Source organism: Drosophila ananassae, chromosome XR (genome assembly GCF_017639315.1).
Source record: "Drosophila ananassae strain 14024-0371.13 chromosome XR, ASM1763931v2, whole genome shotgun sequence".
Taxonomy (NCBI): Eukaryota; Metazoa; Arthropoda; class Insecta; order Diptera; family Drosophilidae; genus Drosophila; species Drosophila ananassae.
In genome coordinates, this window is record NC_057932.1 from 2,479,793 (window position 1) to 2,505,250 (window position 25,458).

Consider the following 25,458-nt stretch of genomic DNA (forward strand, 5'->3'; position numbering starts at 1 on the left):
ACCAGCCTCAACTGTTCTGTGTATTGGGAACTGGAAATTCGGATTCTGTTCTAACCTTCACGGAATTAGTCTTCAATGTTCCTTCTACTACTATAACTCCCAAGTTCTATTCTTGTGTCAAAAAAATTTGAAATATAGCGACATTTATAGTCAATCCTGCTTTTCGAAGTTTGTCGGCTACTTTGGCCAAGTGTTGTAGATGATCCTCAAATTTTGTGCTGTAAAATGTTCTGTCCTGTAATAATTTAAATTTAACTGAGCACCTTTCGGCTTTAAAATACAATCCTTACTTTTCAATTTCGATAAAATTTTGTCTGAACGTATATGGTAGGGAGTAAATTTCATAGGGGCATGTTAATTTCGATTTGGTAAATTTTGATATGATTGGTTTCGAGACTTGCTTAATGGCTTTGGCGAATATCCCTGGATTGATTTTCTGACCCGGAGTGACATTTCGGACAATTGGTTTATTGGTGACCCACACCAATAACAAAATATGTGACGTGTCTTTAGACACTCTTGATATCGTCCAATTGTCCTATTTCGGACAATAGTTCCAACATTTTATTTTGTCCGTCAAGCGAATGGCACAAACTTTATTTGAGTCCTGCTCGACTTAAAGAAGTTCTTTTGATTGATGATCCGATTGGTTAATGAATTGAATGTCGTTAGCCAACATGTTCGCATGCCTACTCATTTACGATAGCATTTGAAAAATGTCTTCATGTCTGTGGCATTCGGTGCGTAAGGCAGCCAGATTGGAGTTGGATCATGCAACAAATCGTGTTTAAGATCCGACCTAAGATTATGTCGGACCTCTATCGATATTTTGAAGTCAGACAACGATTCCCTTGATGCGTCAGATATTCCTAACATTGAATATAAGAAGTCAACAAAGACACGACGTTAAGCTTCTTTGATATCGCGATGAGATCGCTGGTCTTGATATCTTTCCTTTAGTCAATCAAACAAACAAAACTAAGTCGTAAGATCGGGAAACCGGTGTACGCGCCAGTAGAATATCAATGCCGGAGCCGAAAATAATATGTTTGCAAATTCAAACAGTAAACCATTTCTATATAGACAATAAGGGGTTCGAATATTCGCTCGACAAATCACTCATTAGGAGCTACTTATATGCCCTATTTGAGTCTTATTGATTTTTCCTTCCTTCTGCCTAGTACCACCACTGGGTCCTTCGCGTTTTACCTTTGGTGGTTTAGTGTTGGTGGGAAGAGGGGTGGGATTTTATATCTCCTACTGAAGGTAACTAATTCTGATTTTTGCGCGTTTACTCCCATTTACTGCTTGTCCAGACGGCTAGGGTTTGCAGTTACGCTCAAAAGGTAAAAAAGGGACTAGAGGTACTTCCTGTGAAAAAGATAACAACATCATCCGCATATGCCACTACCTTCCAGCCCCCTCTTCCATCTTAAATAGAATCGAGTTGACAGCTATGTTCCATAGAGAAGGGAAAGGCACGCTCATTCCACGTGAAGGACAGTCTTGGTAGATTTAAATAGTAAAAAAAAAACAAGAAAGGAAAGCTAACTTCGGGCGGAGCCGAAGTTTATATACCCTTGCAGTTGAGTCACAGTCCGCTAGGTGGCGCCACGCATCTTATATTATTAGATATATAGCGGATCGTATATAGTTCCTTATGAAATTTGGCATATCGAATTATTTTGACAAAAGAGGAATCCATTGAAACTCCCATCCTTCTAACTTGAAAAACAACGAAGTTATAGCATTTCCGATCAATCAGTTATATGACAGCTATAGGATATAGACGGCCGATCCTGATGACATTTAGCAGATCATATAAGTTAGCCCAAATTAGAATGCACAGAAAGTCCCATCCTTCTAACTTGAAAAACAACGAAGTTATAGCATTTCCGATCAATCAGTTATATGGCAGCTATAGGATATAGTTGGCCGATCCTTATGAAATTCGACAAATCAGATTGTTTTTCCCAAAATAGAATCTCTACCAAATCCCATCTTTCTAACTTAAAAAACACCAAAGTTATGACTATTTCGATCGTTCTATGACAGCTATAGGATATAGTCGGCCGATCATTACGAAATTTTGTACATAAGATATTTTGGTCAAATATAACATATGTAGCATAACACTCCCAACCCTCTAACTTAAAAAACACCAAAGTTATGGCATTTCCGATCAATCAGTTATATGGCAGCTATAGGATCTAGTCGGCCGATCCTTATGAAATTCAGATGACAAATCAGATTGTTTTTCCCAAAATAGAATCTGTACAAAATCCCATCTTTCTAACTTAAAAAACACCAAAGTTATGCCTATTTCGATCGTTCTATGACAGCTATAGGATATAGTCGGCCGATCCTTACGAAATTTTGTACATTAGATACTTTGGTCAAATTGAACATGTGTGGAAAGTCCCAACTATCTAACTTAAAAAACACCAAAGTTATGGCATTTCCGATCAATCAGTTATATGCCAGCTATAGGATATAGTCGACCGATCCCGGCCGTTCCGACTTATATACTACCTGCAAAGGAAAGAAGGGTGTGTGCAAAGTTTCAACTCGATAGCTTTAAAACTGAGAGACAAGTTTGCGTAGAAACAGACAGACGGACAGACGGTCAGACGGACAGACGGACATGCTCATATTGACTCAGGAGGTGATCCTGATCAAGAATATATATACTTTATAGGGTCGGAGATGTCTCCTTCACTGCGTTGCACACTTTTGACCAAAATTATAATACCCTCTGCAAGGGTATAAAAACACATACATACATAAATAATAAAGTCTCTCCGCTGCAGGCTTCACTGGCTGCGCAGCTACGAGACTCTAATGCAATATAGAACAAGAGATTCATTAAGAAAAGTGTCTTGAAAAAACAAACGAAAGAACCTACATTCACCTATTATAATCAAAGACTTGCAAGGATTTACAACATTATATCGATAGGATCAGCTGACCCTGTGTTGATAAGTGATAAGTGTCGCGAGGGACGCAGCCGCATATCACAGATAGATCCGAGACAGTAAGAGTAGTAAGTATCACGAGGAAGATTGTTGCAAAGAATCAAGCGTTAATGCACCGTGTTATTAAATGCCGGCTGTCTACATTTACATTAGTAAGATTTTATAGAAACACGACATCCAGCATCGTTCTATGGTTTGCTTGTGATGGTAAGTTGATTAATAAAAGTCTACAATGGTAAGAAGGAAGATGAAGATGTGCATCTCAATTAAGTCCTCGAAGAGCGAAAATAAGGAAGTTTTTTGTACGAATTCTATGTGATCTCGGTGTACTCCGTATTGAGGACTCCAGTCACACGATCCATACTCAAGAATCGGATGGACCAATGATGTATAAAACATTTTTGTTATCAAGTCAGATTAGAAAACGAAAAGCTCCAAAATATGTAGATCTTTAGCATCCAAGGGTGAACGCGAGGCGCGGTCACTCACAAATGCATAATGATTAACTTGGACGCAGAAGCTCTACAAAAGCTCCCAAAGCTCCAAAAGCTTCACGGGGATAAATCCGAGAAAGTTTAAGAAAAGAGTAGGAGTAAGATATCACGAGGAAGAGTGTTGCACAGATAAGGCGGTTAATATAAGCGATTTAAGATTGTTAGTGGAGCAAAGTGACAAGATGTGGTAGAGACCATTGTAGTCTGAACATAATACACTGAACGGATCATGTTGGGCATATGTCGAACTACAATCGCTGAGGAGTAGAGGACGAAAGTTTCTAGTCCTTCTACTAGGAACGTTAAAATTTAAGCGTGTTAGAAAATGCTGGCTGTCTATATTTCCATAAATAAGATTATATAGAAACATGACACCCAGCATAGTTTTACGCTTTGTTGATGATGGTAAGTAGATTAGTAAAAGTCTACTACGATAAGAGGGGAGGTAAAGATTTGCATCCCAATTAAGAGCGAAAACAAGGAAGTTTTTTTGTACAGATTCAATGTGATATTGGTGTACTCCATATTAAGGACTCCAGACACACCATACTCAAGATCCATACTCAAGAATCGGACGGACCAGTGATGTATATAACGTTTTAGTTATGTACGGGTCATTAAATTCATTTGACCATCTTTTAATAAAACCAAGCATAGCTTTATTAACCATGGTGGATATTTGGTCGGTTACTTTAAGTTTCAAATCTAATAGGACACCCAGATCGTTAAACTGAGTTAATCGTTCTAAGGCGTTCCCATAGAGAAAGTACATAGCATGGTGAGGACTAGATCGGTAAAATGACATGAGATTTCACTTCGATCCATTAAGCTTTTGGTTATTTGCTAGACTGGGCACGTCATCAGCGTACATAAGTACAAGTGAATTAGTTAAGGCAAGAGGCAAGTCGTTAATAAACAGTAAAAAGTAGGGGTCTTAGATGGCTTCCTTGGGGCACCCCAGATGTTGCGCGGACTAAACGTGAGGTAACATCTTTAAAGAAGACACGTTGGGTTCTCCCAGATAAGTAGCTCGAAATCCAGATAAGAAGATCAGTTGGGAATCCCAAAAGACTGAGTTTACTTATCAGAAGCGAATGGTTAACAGAGTCAAATGCTTTAGTGAAGTCAATGTATATGACGTCTGTTTGTAAGCCATTCCGGAAGCCATCCGTGATAAAAGATGTTAGCTCCAATAAGTTGGTAGTGGTGGAGCGGCGCTTCATGAAGCCATGCTGGCACGGATTTATTATTGAACTACATAGGTGTTGCAAATGTGGAGTGATAAGTTTTTCAAAAAGCTTAGGAATTGCTGACAATTTAGAGATGCCTCTATAATTAGCAGCGTCGGATTTTTTCCTTTTTTTATGCAGCGGAATAATGAAAAATTCCTTCCACATTAGGGGAAAGATCGAAGATTCCAGCGATAGATTAAAGAGTTTAACGAGCGGTTTGCATAGAGCCTCGGCGCAGTTCTTCAGAACACAGCCTGGTACTCCATTAGGGCCTGGCGATTACACGGGCTTGACCTTAAGAAGATCCGATAACACATCACTTTGATCGAAAGATGGGGAAAATATAATAAATATATGTCAATAATAAATCCAAGCAGGATAAAAACTTCACTAAAGCGTTCTACGGAAATAAGGATTAAATCCAGTTTCGGTATAAAAAGGGATCGAACATGGTCTTATTGTGTCGGTGCCTCTCTAGGAGAAAACCGAAAACCGTCTTAACCTAATCTTAAAAATGTTTGAAACAGCCCCAAACCTCTAAAAAAATAGCATGGTTATACAATTCCCGATCGTTCATGACAGCTATAGGATATAATCTGCCAAGTCTTATGAATCTTGGCAGATCGGAATAGAAATTGAATCCGAAAATTGAAAATTAAAACAAATCCCATCTTTCTAATTTAAAAAACACCAAAGTTACGGCATTTCCCATGATTCAGTTGATAGATCAGCTATAAGATATAAGATCAATCGCAGCCGTTCCGACCTATATTCTGCCTGCAAGCTAAATGAAACTGTGCGCAAAGTTTCTAGTCGATAGCTTTAAAACTGAGACTCTAGTTTGCGTAAAAGCAGACAAACGGACATGCTTATATCGAGTCAGAAGGTGATCCTCAAGAATATATATTTATAGGGTCAGAGATGTCTCCTTAACTGCGTTGCACATTTTTGACCAAAATTAAAGGAAATTAATGAAGTATGTAACCTGGACCAACAGGGTACAGACCATTCAGGGTAAAGGAACATGGCAAGCCCTTGTATCGAACCATAGTTTTGCACATTAGGTAAAAAATTCGGGCCGAAGCTGATCTGGCGCTATGTACATACAATGTCCCGGATGACGACTGGCCGGAAATAAAGCGAGTTTTGGCATTGCATATGCCGATAAAAAGGATGTTCGTACTTTAACAACTTTAACACAGGATTTTCGTACTGAATTAGTTGACCCAAGGGTCAAAAACACTAAATGAATTTTAGCTAGAGGCAAACTCTTGTCACTTGTGTTGAAGAAGTTGAAGGTAGGGCATCGCGATCCCGACTTGGCCAAGACCCTAATTGAAACATATAGAGACAAGGCCTTAGACGTTTTCGTGAGGGGACTCAACAGCGACACCTCAAAATTTCTATTGATTGGTCCTAAGAGCCTGCCTGAGGCCTTCCCATTTAGCTTTGACTTGAAGAATGTATCCTTTAGGGGAGATACAGACTGTCCTGGTCCCATAAATTGGTTTTCTTAACCATATTGAGCTATTGGCGCACCGCGCTAAGCTACCCTAAGCCTAACTCCTTATCAGTCAATGGCCGGTACCGCAAAAGCCGCAAATCGCAATTATAGTTCAAATGGAAATTCACGGAGGTTCCAACAATTCCAGGAACCCTGTCCAGCAGATAGAAAAAGGGTATTCAGTAAACAAGGATTTACAAGAGGTCAATAAGAACGAAACCCTAGAGACGGATGCAAGGGCCCAAATTTTATGACCGACGCCTCTCTAGCGTACCATACATAGAGTATAGTACGAAGGAGGGGAACAGGCTGCAAATGTCCTCATAGACACCCGCGCGAATAGCAATTTTATTAGTCCCAAAATTGCTGCCAGTAGCACCCCTGTCCCCACTCCCTTCTCTACCCAAACTACTTCGAGCAAAATAAGAACAAGAAAGGAAATTTAACTTCGGGCGGAGACGAAGTTGATATACCCTTGCAGTTGAGTCGCAGTCCGCTAGGTGGCGCCACGCAACTTATATTATCAGATACATAGCGGATCGTATATAGTTGGCCGATCCTTATGAAATTTGGCAAATCGAATTATTTTGGCAAAAGAGATCCTTCTAACTTGAAAAACAACGAAGTTTTAGCATTTCCGGATAATCAGATACTTGACAGCTATAGGATATAGTCGACCGATCCTTATGAAATTCGGCAAATCAGATTTCTTTTCCCAAAATAGAATCTGTACCAAATCCCATCATTCTAACTTAAAAAAACACCAAAGTTTTGCCAATTTCGATCGTTCTATGACAGCTATAGGATATAGTCGGCCGATCCTTATGAAATTTTGTACATAATAAATTTTGATGTTATATTTATTTGTGGAAAGTCCCAACCCTCTAACTAAACACCACAGTTATGGCATTTCCGATCAATCAGTTATAGGCAGCTATAGGATATAGTCGACCGATCTTGGCCGTTCCGACTTATATATTGCCTGCAAACAAAAGAAGGATGTGTGCAAGGTTTCAACTCGATAGCTTTAAAACTGAGAGACTAGTTTGCGTAGAAACAGACACAGACAGACTTTATAGGGTCGGAGATGTCTCCTTCACAGAGTTGCACACTTTTGACCAAAATTATAATACCCTCTGCAAGGGTATAACAATCCAAAAAGCAATCAACTTAAAATCATTATGATCGGCAGGCAGACTTTAAAAAAAAGCTGCAAGTAACACAGTGGAAGATGCCTCTACCAATAAGAGGAAACTTCCTCGGACTCGGCACGGACTTATGGTGCTTTATACAGGTAACATTGCAAGAGTTTGGTGACAAAGAATTGCTTTGCATTCATTTTGTTCGGTCAATCTTTATATGTTACCTGTTCCAATTATTCCTATTTTTTTTTTTTTTTTTTTTTTTATTCCTATTGGGATCCTATTCGCTTGGGAGCTTAGGGCATCCACAAGTGTATTCCACCGGACCCTATTCTGCGCTGTTCTCTGTTCTGCCAAGTCCCCAGGTGATGTATTATTGTCTGTGAGTTTGCGTATTGTATTGTATTGTTAAAGTCATATGGTCTGCTCAATTTATTACATGTTCTTACATCCCACCATCTTCCGAGCCGCCTACATACTGGTATCACTTATCGGCTATACAGTCTGTTTCCAATCTTAAGTCAGATATTGACCTTCTGGTAGTTCTTGGCGACTTTAATTTACCAGAACTCAATTGGTCAATTACTGAAAATGTAACTTTCTTATCACTTCCCACCCATCATGATTTCACGGCGGGCATCTTTGACTTGTCCCTAGGCCAGATCAACCATGTTAGAAATTCGTTAGGTCGGCTTCTTCACTTATGTTTTGTATCTGATCCAGATGGTACCACACTTTCCAGAGCTTTGCCCCTCTCAACCCCTGAAGATCCATACCACCCTTCGCTTGAAGTTTCAATTGAAACCAATTCTGGTGTCAATCACAAGCCTTCCTGCGTATTAAAGAAGATTCGTTGTTTTCTTAAGTCTGATTTTCGTAAACTTAATTTGTTAATGGATACTTTTGACTGGTCCGATATTCTGGCATGCAGTGATATAAATATCATCCTAGATAAATTTTATTTGACATTAAATTCATTTTTTGACTTAAGTGTGCCGTGGAAATATCCGTCCGCTACAAATAATCCTCCTTGGTTTGCAAGGTGCCTAACGAAATTAAAAACAGACAAAGACAGGCTTTTAAATAAATATAAAAGAACCTGTAGCAGCATAGATTTCTCAAGATACTTAATAGCTCGGCTAAATTTGACCGTACATAACGCCGAATGTTATAAAAAATATATTTCCCGCTGTCGGATTCAGTTCACTCAGAATCCAAAGCAGTTTTATAACTTTGTAAACACGAAGCGTAAAGCGGATATAGTTGGCCGATCCTTATGAAATTCGACAAATCAGATTGTTTTTCCCAAAATAGAATCTCTACCAAATCCCATCTTTCTAACTTAAAAAACACCAAAGTTATGCCTATTTCGATCGTTCTATGACAGCTATAGGAAATAGTCGGCCGATCCTTAAGAAATTTTGTACATAAGATATTTTGGTCAAATATAACATGTGGAGAAACTCCCAACCCTCTAACTTAAAAAACACCAAAGTTATGGCATTTCCGATCAATCAGTTATATGGCAGCTATAGGATATAGTCGACCGATCCCGGCCGTTCCGACTTATATACTGCCTGCAAAGGAAAGAAGGATGTGTGCAAAGTTTCAACTCGATAGCTCTAAAACTGAGAGACTAGTTTGCGTAGAAACAGACAGACGGACAGACGGACATGCTCATATCGACTCAGGAGGTGATCCTGATAAAAAATATATATACTTTATAGGGTCGGAGATGTCTCCTTCACTGCGTTGCACACTTTTGACCTTGAAAAATATATAAATGTACCAAAAAAAAAATAAACAAGAAAGGAAAGCTAACTTCGGGCGGAGCCGAAGTTGATATACCCTTGCAGTTGAGTCGCAGTCCGCCAGGTGGCGCCACGCATCTTATATTATTAGACATATAGCGGATCGTATATAGTCGGCCGATCCTTATGAAATTTGGCATATCGAATTATTTTGCCAAAAGAGGAATCCATTGAAACTCCCATGCTTCTAACTTGAAAAACAACGAAGTTATAGCATTTCCGATCAATCAGTTATATGACAGCTATAGGATATAGTTGGCCGATCCTTATGAAATTCGACAAATCCGATTTTTGAAGTGAAACTTCTCTAGGCGCGTAATGGATTTTCGGGGACGGAGTAAAACCGAGTCAGGATCGACACGAAAATGCGAGTACCCCCACCACCGCTCACCGTTCACTGTCCCTCTCTCACCATATGCGCTTGTTGAGGTGGGGGAGCCTCTCACGAACGTTGTCTCTCTTCTCTTCTTTCCTCTCTCTCAGACACCAGCGAACTGCGCCACGGCTCAGAATGCTCTCTGGCTAATGGGAAAACAATTATTATGGTGTCGATTTATATCTCACCAGGTAAATCGATTACTGATATCAAAGATTTTATCCACCATGTGCTTCTGCCATATACAGAGGGTGGTTCGAGGCTATTGAATAAGAATTATCACGAAATTCCTATGATCATTTCGGGAGATTTTAATGTTAATTTCGCGAGGGAAGAATCTGTAGAGTTATTGAACTTTTTCAAAAACACACTCAATTTGGATATTGTTAATGATAGGAACACTAGCACGACTAGACACGGGACAACAATCGATGCAGTTTTTGCACGATTAATTAAGGATTTAAGTGCTCACGTATATATCTCGCACTTTAGTTACCATAACCCAATTATCACGACATTAGGAAATGATATTCATGAAATTGACAATGAAAATGGCACATGATTGGTAAATTGTCATTGTAATTTCTTTGTAATTTTTAATTGTAGTATTGTTATTTATGTAATATTGTATACTTGTGAATAAATTGAAAATTTTTGGAACTATACATTAATCGAACGTCATTCATCTATAAGAAAATATTAGAAAAAGCAAAGTCATGCTTCGTCGTTGAATTATTTAACCTCTAATTTTCAAACTAACCTAAGAGAGAAAATAGAGATGATGAAATGAAAATAGAGAGAGAGGAATACTAGAAGTTTCACTTCTGTCTTGCGTAGGCTTGACACACCCTTTTTTTTCCCAAAATTGAATCTGTACCAAATCCCATCTTTCTAACTTAAAAAACAACAAAGTTATGCCAATTTCGATCGTTGTATGACAGCTATAGGATATAGTCGGCCGATCCTTATAAAATTTTTTACATAAGATATGTTGATCAAATATAACATGTGTGGAAAGTCCCAACCCTCTATCTTAAAACAACGAAGTTATGGCATTTCCGATCAATCAGTTATATGGCAGCTATAGGATATAGTCGACCGATCCCAGCCGTTCCGACTTATGTACTGCCTGCAACAGAAAGAAGGGTGTGTGCAAAGTTTCAACTCGATAGCTTTAAAACTGAGAGACTAGTTTGCGTAGAAACAGACAGACAGACAGACAGACAGACAGACAGACGGACAGACGGACAGACGGACATGCTCATATCGACTCAGGAGGTGATCCTGATCAAGAATATATATACTTTATAGGGTCGGAGATGTCTCCTTCACTGCGTTGCACTCTTTTGACCAAAATTATAATACCCTCTGCAAGGGTATAAAAAGGGGAAAAAAACAAGAGAAAATATATACCAAGAAAATAAATTAAGGCAAAAATGAAACAAAACAAGAAAGGAAAGCTAACTTCGGGCGGAGCCGAAGTGTATATACCCTTGCAGTTGAGTCGCAGTCCGCTAGGTGGCGCCACACATCTTATATTATTAGAGATCGTATATAGTCGGCCGATCCTTATGAAATTTGGCATATTGAATTATTTTGCCCAAAGAGTAATCTGTACCAAGTCCCATCTTTCTAACTTAAAAAACACCAAAGCTATGCCAATTCCGATCGTTCTATGACAGCTGTAGGATATAGTCGGCCGATCCTTATGAAATTTTGTACATAAGATATTTTGGTCAAATATAACATGTGCATAAAGTCCCTCTAGCTTAAAAAACACCAAAGTTATGGCATTTCCGACCAATCAGTTATTTGGCAGCTATAGGATATAGTCGACCGATCCCGGCCGTTCCGATACTACCTGCAAGGAAAAAAAGGATGTGTGCAAAGTTTCTACTCGATAGCTTCAAAACTGAGATACTAGTTTGCGTAGAAACCGACAGACAGACAGACGGACAGACGGACATGGTCATATCGACTCAGGAGGTGATCCTGATCAAGAATATATATACTTCATAGGGTCGGAGATGTCTTCTTTACTGCGTTTCACACTTTTGACCAAAATTATAATACCCTCTGCAAGAGTATAAAAACAAAATAAACGGACAATTAGAAAATAATAATAAGCAAGTTATAATAAATAAACAAGTTATAATAAATAAACAATTATGTGAGAAAATTAATCAAATAAGTAACGTAACGAATGCTATTCTAAAAATAACTAAAAATTCAAACGAAATAATTATTTTCTCTTTCTACTAGAATTTTCAAAAGTCAAACTTGCATCAAAAAATAGTTCTTCTGTATATCATACGTATCCCAATAATAAGTAATGAAATCTGTAGAACTCTATTAGTTAAAGCAGTACAGTAAAAAAGGCCCATATAATATATGACATAAAATATGAATGTAAAAAGGAACTATTTGCGATATCAAAACCATGTGAATCGCATAATGATAGAACCATTTGTGTTAAGGAAAAACTGTTCGACTTAAGCAACGACACTTGCGTAAGCGATCTATTAAACCTAAGACCACCGGAATGCAAGGCAATCAACAGTCAACAATTGCCTAAGTTTGATCAACCAGCACAGGAACTCCACAGAACGGATCGGAGAAAACACCTATAGAACAGAAGAGGTCACTGTGGTAGAGCCCGAACCTCGGCTTTTCCAATTGTCAGCGGTAAAACCTAAAATTAACGAAGTCCTCTCTCTTCCATTAATCAAAGAGTTAAACATAAATAACACTAAGATCTTGAAAAAATTAAAGAAGAGAACACAATCGAGGCTTCCGTGAATTATACGTCAACCACTATTCTGCTCTTAATGATCATAAGACTCTGATCACAATGCTAGTTAAAAGGTGCAGACCAAAAGAAGCCGCCTGAAAACGACAAAAACACCGGCGGTTCCAACCCCACCTAACCCTGTTCTCTTCTACGTTGCGAACTAGGACGCCCGCGTTTATGGGGGAAGAGTTAACACCTAAAATGTCAAATACCAAATAATACTGAATTAGCTAATAAAACGCTAAGTCCAGCCACACGCGCATAAGTTCTTAAGGGGGCAGGATGGTTTGAAACTTCAAAAAAAATTTTTTTTCAGAAATTTTTTATATAATAGAACATTATCTTAGGAATATCCTGTGAAAGTTTCATGTCGATCGGACTAAAACTTGCTGAGATACCGATTTTCTAGTTTCTTTCTCTCCATATACTTTCCATTGCTTTTAAAACTTTAGATGCGTTTTTCTCAAAACAACTTTTTCAAGTCGGTGCGTAACGTAACTCAAAAAGTAATGCTCGGATCTAAATAAAATTTTGCACACATCTTTAATACAATAAATACTTGCGGATGAACGAACGCTTTTTTTTTTTAAATTTTTTTTACCATTTTTACGGGTAATAATGGGCAGATTTTTATGTAAAAATGGTACCTCCGACTTTACAACCGCGCCAAAAATTCAAAATCGCATATTTTTCAAAAAGGTTTCGTTCATCCGCACAAGAAACTAATATTTTAAGTAAATCAATTTAATTTTTTTATTTCCGATAACGCTTTAAGGCCAGACTTTGCGCACCGCAAGAGACCAATTTTTGGAAGCGACTCCGGCCGACTGCCCGTCACGTGATAAATTATAATTATTTCTTAAAAATAAAAATTCCTAGATACTCTCCAAATATAGCCATTAATCGTGTAAAAAAATTGAATTGATATATTTACTCAGACATAAAAAAAAAAAATCGCAAAAATCTGCTATTTTTCAGCCTCTGATACCATCCTGCCCCCTTAATAACAACTGCAAAAGAGCTTACACAACCGCACTGAGTGCACCGTGCACCGGATGCAAGATGATGCCGTGGCACCAATATGGGTCACATAGATCGAAAGACACGTACGCTAAGTAAGCATTGATTGCTTGCGATCGTGGGCCAAAGCCAAAAGAAAGAAAACATCCAAATATTTGGCAAGCTCACTGCACTTAATGGCAAATGCAACCACCAACAACACAATGCACTCGCATTAACCAATTAGCAACGAAAACATGGACTTAAGCTACAGAAACAACATCAGCTACCAATGACATCGAGGGATACCAGCAGCAACCGCGACCGAGATTGCGGCAGCGATGGAGCGATGCATAGGTGTAATTATTAATTATAGGAATCATAATTGTCAGTTCTAATCCGATACTCAAATAAACGAAATATAAAAACAGATTAATTTCTCTTTTTATAACGATAGTTTTTTGAATCAGGTGTCTCAAAAATAGTTATTGCTGGGCTGTCTGAAACTTAGAGTTAAGTTCTGAGAGACATTGTTTGGATATATGATAAGTTTTCTTTGGTAGGTCGCTTTATGTCTTGATACCTCGTCTAATATTGGCGGGATCTTTTTAATGGTATTGTTTGAAGGGGGTGTGATAAACGTTGCTTTTACTTGCATTTTCCCACATCTTAGAGTCGTATAGTCATATTGGATAAAGGATTGATGTTGTAGAGAAGTATTCCAAGCGCAGGGGAGATCCGGAATTCATGATTCTATGAAGACTAGATGCCTTAACGTTATTTTAATAACGGTTACGTTATTTTGTATAGAGACCAGATGGAGTTTTGATGTTATGCAATGAGGTCATATAGCTAGACCTTAAATGCAGTATTATAGATTTTCTACTGCTATTTGGTTGATCTTCTTGATTCGCGGGTAGTATTCGCTTGGGTAATATTTTGGTCTCTGATGTATGGCATCTCTAATGTATGGCATTTCTGGATACAAATTGAGAGACATGGTAGGCTTATTGGTTTTTACGGCGATGAATTAGTTTTGTCTTATCCATGTTTTAGTATCATTATACTCATTGATTTTTGTTTTTTTTATGGGTAGTTGCCAACTCTTGTAAACCCGGTGAAGAGATTTTAAATAACCTTTTGCGGCAGTTTTCTAGTTTTATTATCATAGCAGAGTTTCTAATTACGGTTATTGATTAGCTCGGGAGGTTTAAAATTGGGTTGGCTTGCCACAGAGGAAATTTTGAGCGGGTTGGTGATAACATTACTAGCATAATTTTGAATAAAAACATGCTCAATGTTTTTATCTCTAAAAATACCAAAGTTATAATATTTCCGATCGTTCAGTTACAGTCGTTCGGCACCTGTACGGTATGGTCTACGTATCCCAGCCGATCTGACTTATATACTTTGTTGGCACCTAATGCCTAACTAACCAGCTCCAAAGACTGACAGATAGAGGCAAGTTCGCAAACAACGAATTTAGGTGTAACCCAATACAAATGGTCCAAGATAGCTGACCAAGCACTTGTACATGAACTTTAATTAACATTTACCTACTAAACATAGTTTAAGATATATGTGTAATTATAAAAGATCACAAAGTCTCCAAAATAAAGACAGTCTCAAACTACAACCGAACAAGGTTCGTTACTCAGAGTCCATAACCGCGGTACTTAAAATATCCCTAGCGTGCTGCTGCCGTCAGGCCCGTCGGCCTTCAATAGGTTTTTGGCTATGACTCCGGTTGCTACTTTTACTGGATTATTACTAGATACATAGAGGCCGCATTAGGTTATGCGGACTAAAATACAGCGTGCAAAATAAAGAAAGTGTGTTTGCAGTCAAAAGCTTCAAAATTGAATCATATTGAATTGAACTGGTTTGCGTAAAAACATACAGACGGACATGGCTATATCGACTAAGGAGGTAACGCTGATCATATGTGTATATATGATCAGCATCACCTCCTGAGTTATAAGGTACTGATCATATATACTTTATAATTATTATATATACTTTATATATTTATACCCTCAGCAAGGTATAAAATACAAATTAGGCTTACCTATAATAATCCTCATAAAGTAAAATAAGTACTAATAATGGACGTGACATAGACCACTGATTTCGGCAATCTTCCGTCAAAACATTATTTAATAATGATGACAACATGCTCTGAAGCAACTCGGAATTAACCTCCACAACCTGAAACAGAATACAGAATTATTAAAAAATTAGTGTTATATAAATTGATATTGTTATAAATAAAAGTCATTCCTGTAGGGACATACTTTAAAAATATAAACATAGCATATCTATATTATTTTTTCAAAATTAACTATGCGCAACCAAGTCAATCCTTTTGATACATTAAAGCGGTCTTGAAGTCTCGATCAATCTATTTTATTGAGGATTATAAGCCACAGTTCACCAATAAATTCTGACTTTAACTGAAAGTCGTGGTCTGTTGTGGACGGAATATGTGAGTGGCCCAAATGTCGTATTGTCATTGGCGAGTCTGGAGGCTTTCAGGAAGCTCAAAAAAGATTTTAGGAATCCGTTCTATATCCACTGCGATGGAAGCAGTTACGGAATTGGTGAAGTGCTGGTTTAGAAGACGGAAGGAGACAGGTGACACGAATCGCTTTTGTCTCAAAGAAGTTGAGCAAAGCCCAAAGAAACTACTCCGTCACTAAGAAGGATTGCCTGGCCGCGATGGTTTGTATCAAGCGGTTCTGTCCTTATGTAGAGGGACATAGGTTTACAGTAATTCCGGATCATGCGTCGTTAGGATGACTCATGGCACAGCCAGATTTGAAGTCTCGGCTGGGGCGGTGGGCAGCGATGCTGCAGGCCTATAAGTTTCATATTGAATATCGAAAGGGCAAACTCCATGTGGTTCCAGATGCGTTGTCTAGGGCATACGAAGGAGAGTTAAATGAGGAGGTGGTTGCTGGTGTGGGAATGGATTACGGAGGAGTACAAGAACCTTAGGGATACGGTCGAAACCGATGGAGAGACGGTACAAGATTTAAAAGTCATGGATGGAAAGGTTTTCCGGCGGTCGAAGCAAGTTCGTGAGCTAGAGCTAGCGGAGAATTTCGTTTTGAAGTTGTGGGTGCCAAAGGAGATGATTCCTAAAGTATTAAAAGAGGCCCAGCCCATGGAGGACGCTGGAGAGGATTCGATGAATGTACTACTGGCCAGGATTCGTTAATGAGGTAAAAGATTACGTAGGTAATTGCGAGGTCTGTAAGATGAGCAACGTACCGAATCAGGTGACGAGACCAGCGATGGCAAGGCCAACAGAGACACAAAGATTCTTTCAGCGAATTTATATGGATTTTCTGGGGCCGTATCCGAGATCCAAGAATAGTAACATTGGAATATTCATCGCGTTAAATCATTACCACAAGTTTGTATTCCTCAAGGCAGTGAAAAATCTTTCTGCGGGTGTAAATACATGAGCCAGGATTTGTTCCACACGTTCAGATCTCCGAAAACGGTGTTCTTAAATAATGGAACTAAATTCAAGGTGGAAGGGGGAAAAAGGTGAGCGCAGAATAAAGTGGCGCAGGTTTTCATTGCTGCCCATTCGCCGCAGGCCAATACATTGAAAAGAGTGAGTAAGTCCGTCATCGCAGCCATAAGATCGTACAGCGCGATCTGCTGTGCTTTGAGGACCTCGATGCACTCCGGCACGGGTGAATCCCCGTATTACTTAGTGTTTGGGCAGCAATTTGTAAGATCTGGAGGTTCATACAAGCTCATGAGAGATCAGGTTATCCAAGGAGGATTCGTTGGAAGTGGCACGCGCTCATGCTCAATCAATAGACAGGAGACGGCCGTGGCTGACCTGAAAGGGTGATCGGAGCGTTCGCGGCGCTTATAAGGGACGCATCACCGCGGAAGGGGTAGAGGGGTCCGTCTAACTGGTGGCCCAGCGGTACCGAATGGCGGAATTGTAAAGATAGTTTTGTTGCTCTTTATGGATTTTGCAAGACCCATCCCAATGTATTTTTCCCCTCCAGCCTCAAGCACCTCCAGCCTAAGAAAATTGGAGTGATACGAAATTCTCCGATCCTTACCCTATCACGTCTTCCGTACACCGGCCCAAGGGGCTCTTTCAATTAGATGCATGTACTCCATGACTCCTTTAAAACCAGAAGAGTGTCGCTCTAAAAAAATAAACCGCATAAGAAGAAGGGAAAGGTATCCCCGTGATAAGTTCCGTTTGGACCTGAAAGAGACCTAAGATTCTGCCCCGCACCCGAGAACAGCGAATGTTCTTCCGCCACATCGACAATTAAGTCCTTCGCACAGGCGCATATATTTGGGCAGATAGTCTATTTGTAAAGGAATGATTTTTTACGGTGCACTAATTAAAAATTGAATGTATATTTGTTTCGAATACGATGTTTATATTTAATCTTGTTTAACTATCTGAACTACATATGATTAACCACGCATACACATATCTAGCCACATCGCCTTGCCGCCAGCCCAGCCCATAGGCAGCCCATGATCAACGAAGCAGCATTAGGGATAGAGAGAAGGGAGCTGTCTAGAATCTTTTCGGCTGGCTAAAGTAGCATGGCAGCCGAAAATATTGGTGGTCGTAAATGTAAAAAAAATTGAAAAGGCAGTGGCAACCAAGATAGATATATCAGGAAGGAAAGACTAGCGCAATACAATAAGTCGAAATCGATGGCAGCCCTTGGAATGAACCAAATGCTGAAACGGTAGTGCGGATCTGCCTCTGAATTTTTTTTCTGTGTGTTGACATAACCTCAACTGTCAAGCTGGTTGATCGCTTTTACAACGCAACAAAGATTTTAAAATCAAGAGGCATGAAATCATTGAGCCATTGATCAAAAACATCAGATTATGCTTGGACATGCACCTGCCAAACAGAGCCATTCTAAGAGAGAACAATTTGCTGTCCACTTTTGATGCCCTTATGACAAAGCTTCAAGATACCAAGCAGGTTGGATTTCAAAAACACATGCCTTCAACTGGAGTTGGACAAACAAAACGGAATGAAAATTACGTTCATAACTCCGGTTTGGTACGTAAAAAACGTCTTTTATTTGGGTTTAACTCGGCGCCAGAGATATTTCAAAAAAAGTTCAAACAACTACTAGCCGCATGACGAATGTCCTTAAATAAGAACATGTGACATTCTGAGAGAAAACAACGCCGAATTGAACGATACCAAATGCATCTACAAAGTAGCTAAGCTACGTTTTCTTGGACAGATATAATTGGGTCAGGGTATTCAAGCAGACCCAGAAAATTTAGTCCTCCTAAGATTAAGAAAGAAACGTGAAGTTTCTTGAGTCTCGTAACTTGTGTCAGGAAATTCATGCTTGAACTGGCTGACAAAACTGATCCATTAAGATGACTGCTCAAAAACGACGTGATATTCACATGGGGCATTAGGGATTAAAAGGCGTTTGAGAAGCTAAAATCATGACTGGCTAAAATTCTTATTTTGCAAAACTTTGACCCGAAACAAAAAGTACAGCTACTTGCATATGCAAGACCCGTGTCGTTGGGAGCCGTATTGCTGCTACTCTCTGATGAGACTGACCCAAGAATAATCTTAATTGGCAATATAATCGTCCCGCTCTGGCACACGGTACGCTCTCTTTCTGGCATACTTATGCGAAAGCGCTGAGAGATAGATGCAAACGGAGATCAGGAATTGTCCCGTCATTGGAAGTTTTGGAGATTTTCTCGGTTGCGTAGCAACCGAATAACAGAATAAGTTAGCTTATTGGCCGTTCGTTTGAATTTGCGATAGAGAGAGCACCAGACGTGAAATAACTGACCTGCGTAAATTGAACGAAGGCAGCAACCACGTGCTAGCTTTGGAATTTATAAAATTTCCAACATCTCTAACATCAGTATTGGGAACATCTCTTGCAACAGTTGAGAATACTAAGATTGCTGAAAGGTAAATATAGTGGATAGATAGTGGATAGGATTCGGGTTTAAGAGTCCGGGTCGAGTTCAGGGCGTAGTGGTAGGGGGCGAATAGTGCTGAGTAAATGGTAGGGGGCGAATAGTGCTGCGCAGAGGGAGGGGCCCGAATGTGCCGGGTGATAACTCCTCCCCCTCTAAAAGTCTGCGTCCCGCAGATCAATTAATTTATTGATGGGCTGTTGTTGATGTCTTCTTTGTGTTCTCCAGATCTTCGGTGATAACTCTCGTGGTTGGTATTCCTTTGGTGGAGGTCAGCTTCCTCCAGATGATGAACAGGGTCAAGAAGACTACTAGTGTTAGAGAAGCCTCCAAGACGTAGGAAAAAGTTACGCCTCGTGAGACGCCAGACATCGCCTGTGTGTTTTGGGCGTTGATGTCATCAACATAACCAAGGGAAGGTCTGTAGCCGGTTACCGTAATGTTGGTTAGTACCGGTGGTAAGGCCATAGGGTGATTTGCAGAATGGGCGGTGAAGTTTTTGTTTCGGACTGCGACGACTTCATTGTTGAACTGGACTATGTACGTCCCTTCCAGTTGGTAGTCCCTTTCGAGTGTTGTGAGCGATCCATTATAATTGGAGAGGAATAATGTCCCATCCTCAACTAACTGCACGACTTCTTCGTTGCTCCGAAGGTATGAGCAGGATGCATGGCCACCCTTCAGGAGCCGTGGAATGCATGAGTTCTCCTCCAAGGCTATTAAATCCTCCTCTGGGCAGACTGTTATATTGCCGATGGTGGAACAGCTGCCCACTACTGCATACGTTTCCTCTCCGTTCAGTGCGAACTTGTGGTGCTCGAGCACTATTTGTCTTCCGCCTGATACTGTTGGATACAAGCGTACAAGTTCGTATCTCCTGTTTGATACTTTGGGGAGAGCCAGGACGTATAGTAGCGTCGTGCCATTGGAGAGTATCGTTGGCCGGGAAAATTCCACTGCTTCCACAGCGTTTTGGTACGGGAGATCGTTGACTTCCATGAGCATGGCTTCAATTTCCTCGTGATCCAGAAGGTTCGAATTCGTTACTCCCGTCTTGGCAAGTTGGCAGGCCCTCGTGATTTCCGCCACTTGGCCAGCCAGGATAATTGCCTTATGCAGTGTTGCTGTAACTGCGTGGAGGTCTCCGTCAATCGCATTGACTCTCGCTACCACATCATTTAGTTCTTGAATCGATTTGTGGCTTGCGTCGAAGAGTCGAGCGTTGATCCGAATCTGCTGGTTGTTGTTTTCGCTGATCATCTTTTCCGAGTTGAGTACCGCATTCCAGTCCTCTGCATCCGGTGATCCTGCTATCCATTTCCAGGCTGAACCCAGCCAGTTTACTGCTCGAGCTCTGCGTGTTGTTGGCCTCATTACTCTGTTCATCCCTTCCGCTGCCTGCTCCAGGTAATGCCTCGTTATAGTTTTGATGCGTTGATCCGACAGGGTTGCCGCATCCCGGCTAGTTTCGTCCACTAGCTGCATCATCCTCGATATGTCGATGACGTGAACCAGTTTGAATATTCCGTTGATGCGCCATACTCCTCCTTGTTGCAGTGGTACGACGGGTGCGTCATATTTGTATATGCGCGCGGCTGACATGAGACCGATGGTTGTGAGGCTTATAGGGCATATAATCAAGAATGAAAGAAAAGCTAGTGTATATGCTATTCATACTTATAATATCTTATTCTACGTTTAATGTTTTGTGAAAGTGTTGAAATAATAAAAAAGTTTTTTGTGGTTTGTTTTTTTCTTAAAAAATAGAGGGTCGTAAAGCGCTCTTCAATTCCTCAAGTCTGCTTTGTGTAGAATTTTCCCTGATTTAGTTTTTATTGTCACTTCGCGATTCTCTTGGACCTCCTCTGGTCTGAAACGTTGTTTCTCTTTAGTTTTAATCTGCTTATTAGCGACGAAAACCTTATCCCCCGATTCATATTGTTTAGGTTCGGACCTATTTTTATTGTGACCTATATTGGCCATAGCCTGGTTTCGTTCAATCAGGCCTCTAACATCTTCAAGTGTTTTTTCCTTGAAGTTAGATAAACCCTGATAGTTAATGCGCGATGCGCGGTTTAAGAATAGGTCAACGGGCTTTTTGTTGGTCACTGAATGGACAGAGTTGTTGTATCTGTCTACAGCGATCAGCGCTAACTGTGCACTTGTGAATTTGGGATGTTCGAATTTTAAGCACCGGTAGATTTCCAAAAAGGTGGAATGAAATCTTTCCACTTGACCGTTGACTTCACTCCTCTGAGTAGGGCTATAGTACAATTCAATCTCCAATGTGCGGAGATAGTTTAATACCGTCGGACAAAGGAGACCCCTCTCGTTGTCTGACACTATCATTCTAGGCACCGTAAAGTAGTGAAGGGCCTCTAACAGTGTTTCGCGGAGGTGAATTGATGCCTTGGATTGTAGGGGAAAAAGTTTGGCGAATTTCGTGAATTTGTCGATACAGCTTAGATAAACCTTTTTTTCTAGTGTGAATACGTCGATATGCAGTATTTCGCACGGGTAGTTTGGGATGGGTGTCGGTTGCAACTCTGGTTTATTGGGATGACGCTCGTATTTGAATCGTTTGCAGCAGTCGCACGATGACAACTGGGCACGAACCGTACTTGTCATTCTGGGAAAATAGAATTTCTCCAAAATTTGAATAGTGACTTCCTTTGGACCTCTGTGGGCCCTGCGATGTTCCCTTTCTATTATCTCGGAGATTTGCTCCGGATCGGACAAATCCTTTACCAATCTTTGCGTTATTCGAATTTTATATAGCTTAAAATTCTCAAAGCATGTAGATTGGAAGGATGGGAGGTAAGTTTCGGAAATCTTTACTCCATTAATTATGGAGGGTTTTAAATGTTTCTCGAGAATGTTCACTAAACCGGACATGGTCCCGTCGTTAAGTGGTATTAAATGACGGACATAACCAACATGTGGGTGTTCACATGAGTACTCAAGCTGGTTTTCATCAAAAACCAGCTGATTCCTGAACGCATTGATTGGTGCTTCTACATGAGGTATCAATTGAGAAGCATCCTCAAGCACACTGTGAACGGTAGCCAAGGAGTCAGTTTCAGAGGCAGTGCACGTTGTTGACCCGAGGTAGTTAACTTGCGTTGTGATACGCGAAAGGGCGTCAGCGACGACGTTGGATTTACCGGGCGTATAAGAAATTGCGGCGCCATATTCTTCAATTCGCGACTTCCATCGCTTGAGTTTCGCATTGAAGTTGCGATTGCTCAACGCGTACGTAAGTGGTTGGTGATCGGTGTATACCTTGATTGACCCTGCGCCATAAAGATAAGATCTAAGATTATCTAATGCCCATACTATCGCGAGCATTTCTTTCTCTATGGTAGCGTAGTTTTCCTCAGTTTCGTTCAATGCACGAGAAATGTAAGCTATTGGTCGGTCCTTGCCCTGCTCGTCTTGGGACAGAACAGCACCTATGGCATAGTCCGACGCGTCAGTGGTCAAATGGAATGGTTTACTAAAATCGGGGAAAGCCAGGACTTCAGAGGAGGCAAGAATCGCCTTCAGGTCATTAAAGGCCTGTAAAGCTACGCCATCCAGTTCGATCGGAACCTTCCTAGATTGCGATGCTTTAATTCTAGCGTACTCTCCTCTTGTCAAATTCGTCAATGGTTTCGCGATTGTCGCATAGTCCTGAACGAATTTCCTGTAATATGAGGCCATTCCAAGAAAACTTTTCAGCTCCTTCACGTTAGTAGGGGGCTTCATATCGGTTATTGCTTTCACCTTCTGGTCGTTTGCCTTAATACCGTCCTGCGTAACAATATAACCTAAGAACTCAACTTGTGTGGAGAGGAAACGTGTTTTTTCCAAGTTTACATGCAGTTTGGCCTTCCGAAGATTTTGGAAAACCGCACGCAAATTGTTCCAATGACTCTGATAGTCTTCGCCGAAAACAATAATATCGTCGATGTAGACATAGCAGATTTTTCCGATATGTTCTCTCAAAACATCGTCAATCATCCGCTGGAAGATTGCCGGGGCATTTTTTAGGCCAAATGGTAGACGAAGGAATTCGTATTTCCCATTGAGGGTGGAGAAGGCCGTTTTAGGGATGTCTTTTTCGTTCATGTGAATTTGGTGGAAGCCAGACGTCAGATCAACCGTCGTGAAATACTTGGCTTTCCCAAGGCTGGCCAGAGTAGAATTTATATCCGGTATCGGGTAAGTATCGGATATCGTAACCGCATTTAGGCGCTTGAAGTCGATAACCATGCGATACTGCTTCTCACCATTTGGTTTAGGTTTCTTTGGGACAATCCAGATCGGAGGGTTGGCAGATGGCCTTATTATTCCCCCGTCTAAGAGTTCTTGTATTTGCTTTTCAACCTCCCCCCTCATGTTCGCGGGGTATGGGTAACTGCGAGTGAAAATGGGGTCTTGAGTGTTAGTACGTATTTCGGCCTTAACGGTTGTATTTACCGATTCCCCTGACGAAAGTGGTTCAAAAATTGTTGCAAATTCTTTAAGTAGATTGTCCAGCGCTTGTTTGGTTTCGTCGTCATGATCGCCATCAATCAGGGCATGGACATTGGAGGAATATCTCGCCAGAAGGGGTATCTGGGTACCAGGGGATATTAGCAGAAGATCGTTTTTTCGATCAATTAAGGCTTTTGCTTCCCTGAGAGTATCGTCACCGATGATACCGTCGAAGGAATTCAGACCAGGCAGAACGTAGAAGGTGGTAATCGCGTCATTGCCAATGGGCTCAAAGAATCGTCCTATCAGGCAATGTGTGATTTTAACATTACCGGCAGCAGATTCAACATAAAAGGGAGTGGATAAGGGGATGGAGCCGGCGGAGTGTTTTTGGCTAACAAAGTTCTTATTCGCGCCGGTGTCGATAAGAAACTTCAACTTGCTGCCATTTCGCGCGACGTATTCTATGTATGGCACGCTGGATAGGCGTCCGGCATAAAATTTGCCTCGTCGTTAACATTCTCGTTGTCGGCCTTATGGTATGGGGCATCATACTCAAGGCTCGAGTCGTGGGCGCTCACCGCTTCGTCTACGTAAGTAGCTTGACAAGCGGAATTTTGCGTGTCGGTTTCGGGCATTGTCACCACGCTGGACGGAACTGCCGCCATGTGGTACAATCTTTGTGCCTTCTTGAAGGGATTCGGGCCGGGTGCGGACCCATACACGGAGTCGTTTCCACGGCGCATGCCAAAGCCGGATTGATACGACTGACCGGACCGATTTGATTCCATTTTAATGGCTGGTCGTGGTCCCTGGAATCTATTAAAGCCCCGTGAATTACCGGATGAACCATCATTGAAGGTTGCACCCGCCGGTGCCCTTACTGGTGGTTGGAATGAAGGCGGAAACCGTGGGGCCATCGGAGGCGCATAGCGTGATGCGTTTGTTGGGTAGCGGGGTTGGAAAAATGGGGTGAACTTATTTGTATGTTCCATTCGTGCATTACCCCTGACCGATACATTTTGCAGCTCCAGGCAAAAGGAATATGCCTCAGGCAAGTTCTTCGGACCCCGAATTATCAGTAATTTAGAGGCATCGCCGTTGAGTCCTCTTACAAAAACATCCAGCGCTTTGTCCCTATACATCTCAATCAGGGCACTGGCCACGTTAGGCGCATGCTCTGATTGTTTTAATTTGTTTAGGATCAAGGAAAAGTGATTATTGACGTCATTGTAGAATTGATCTAGGGTTCTACCTGCCTGTGTCAACTGGCTTAATTGATACTCAAGGGTTCGGACGTCTCGCTTGTCGGCGTAGTGAAGCGAGAGGACCCGCTTAATTTCCGACCAATCATCGTCCTCCACATTATAAGAAGAAAGCGCCAAATCGGCGTCACCTCTTATTTTCTGCCTAATATAAAGAATTATGGTCCTATACAAGGGCTTGCCTATAATGATTTCATAATCATTGACAACGGCTTGCGCCCTGTTAATCCAGGACACAAATTTCCCGGGCTCCCCCTCGAAAGTCTGGAGTTCCTTAACGCAATCTGGCAAAGTAGATGTTTCTTTTAATTCATATTCGGTGCGCGGACGGACCAAGGGAACGGGTTGGATTACCGCGGGATTACGTCTTTCATGGTCTTGCTCGAGGGTGGCTACCCTCGTCCCGACTTTCCTGATATCCTCTTTAACTGCTACGACCTG

At 40.9% G+C, this 25,458-nt stretch overlaps 1 protein-coding gene across 8 annotated transcripts in view; it reads right to left on the reverse strand.

Annotated features, from left to right (window-relative positions):
• The window catches only part of LOC6495015 (ran-binding protein 16), a 454,675-nt gene that overhangs the window by 210,224 nt on the left and 218,993 nt on the right, over positions 1-25,458 (reverse strand). For all 8 annotated transcript variants that reach the window (XM_032456116.2, XM_044717376.1, XM_032456117.2 and 5 more), the window contains exon 14: positions 15,393-15,532. In XM_032456116.2, the coding sequence (XP_032312007.2) occupies positions 15,393-15,532 (140 nt within the window). The remainder of the gene's footprint in view (positions 1-15,392; positions 15,533-25,458) is intronic.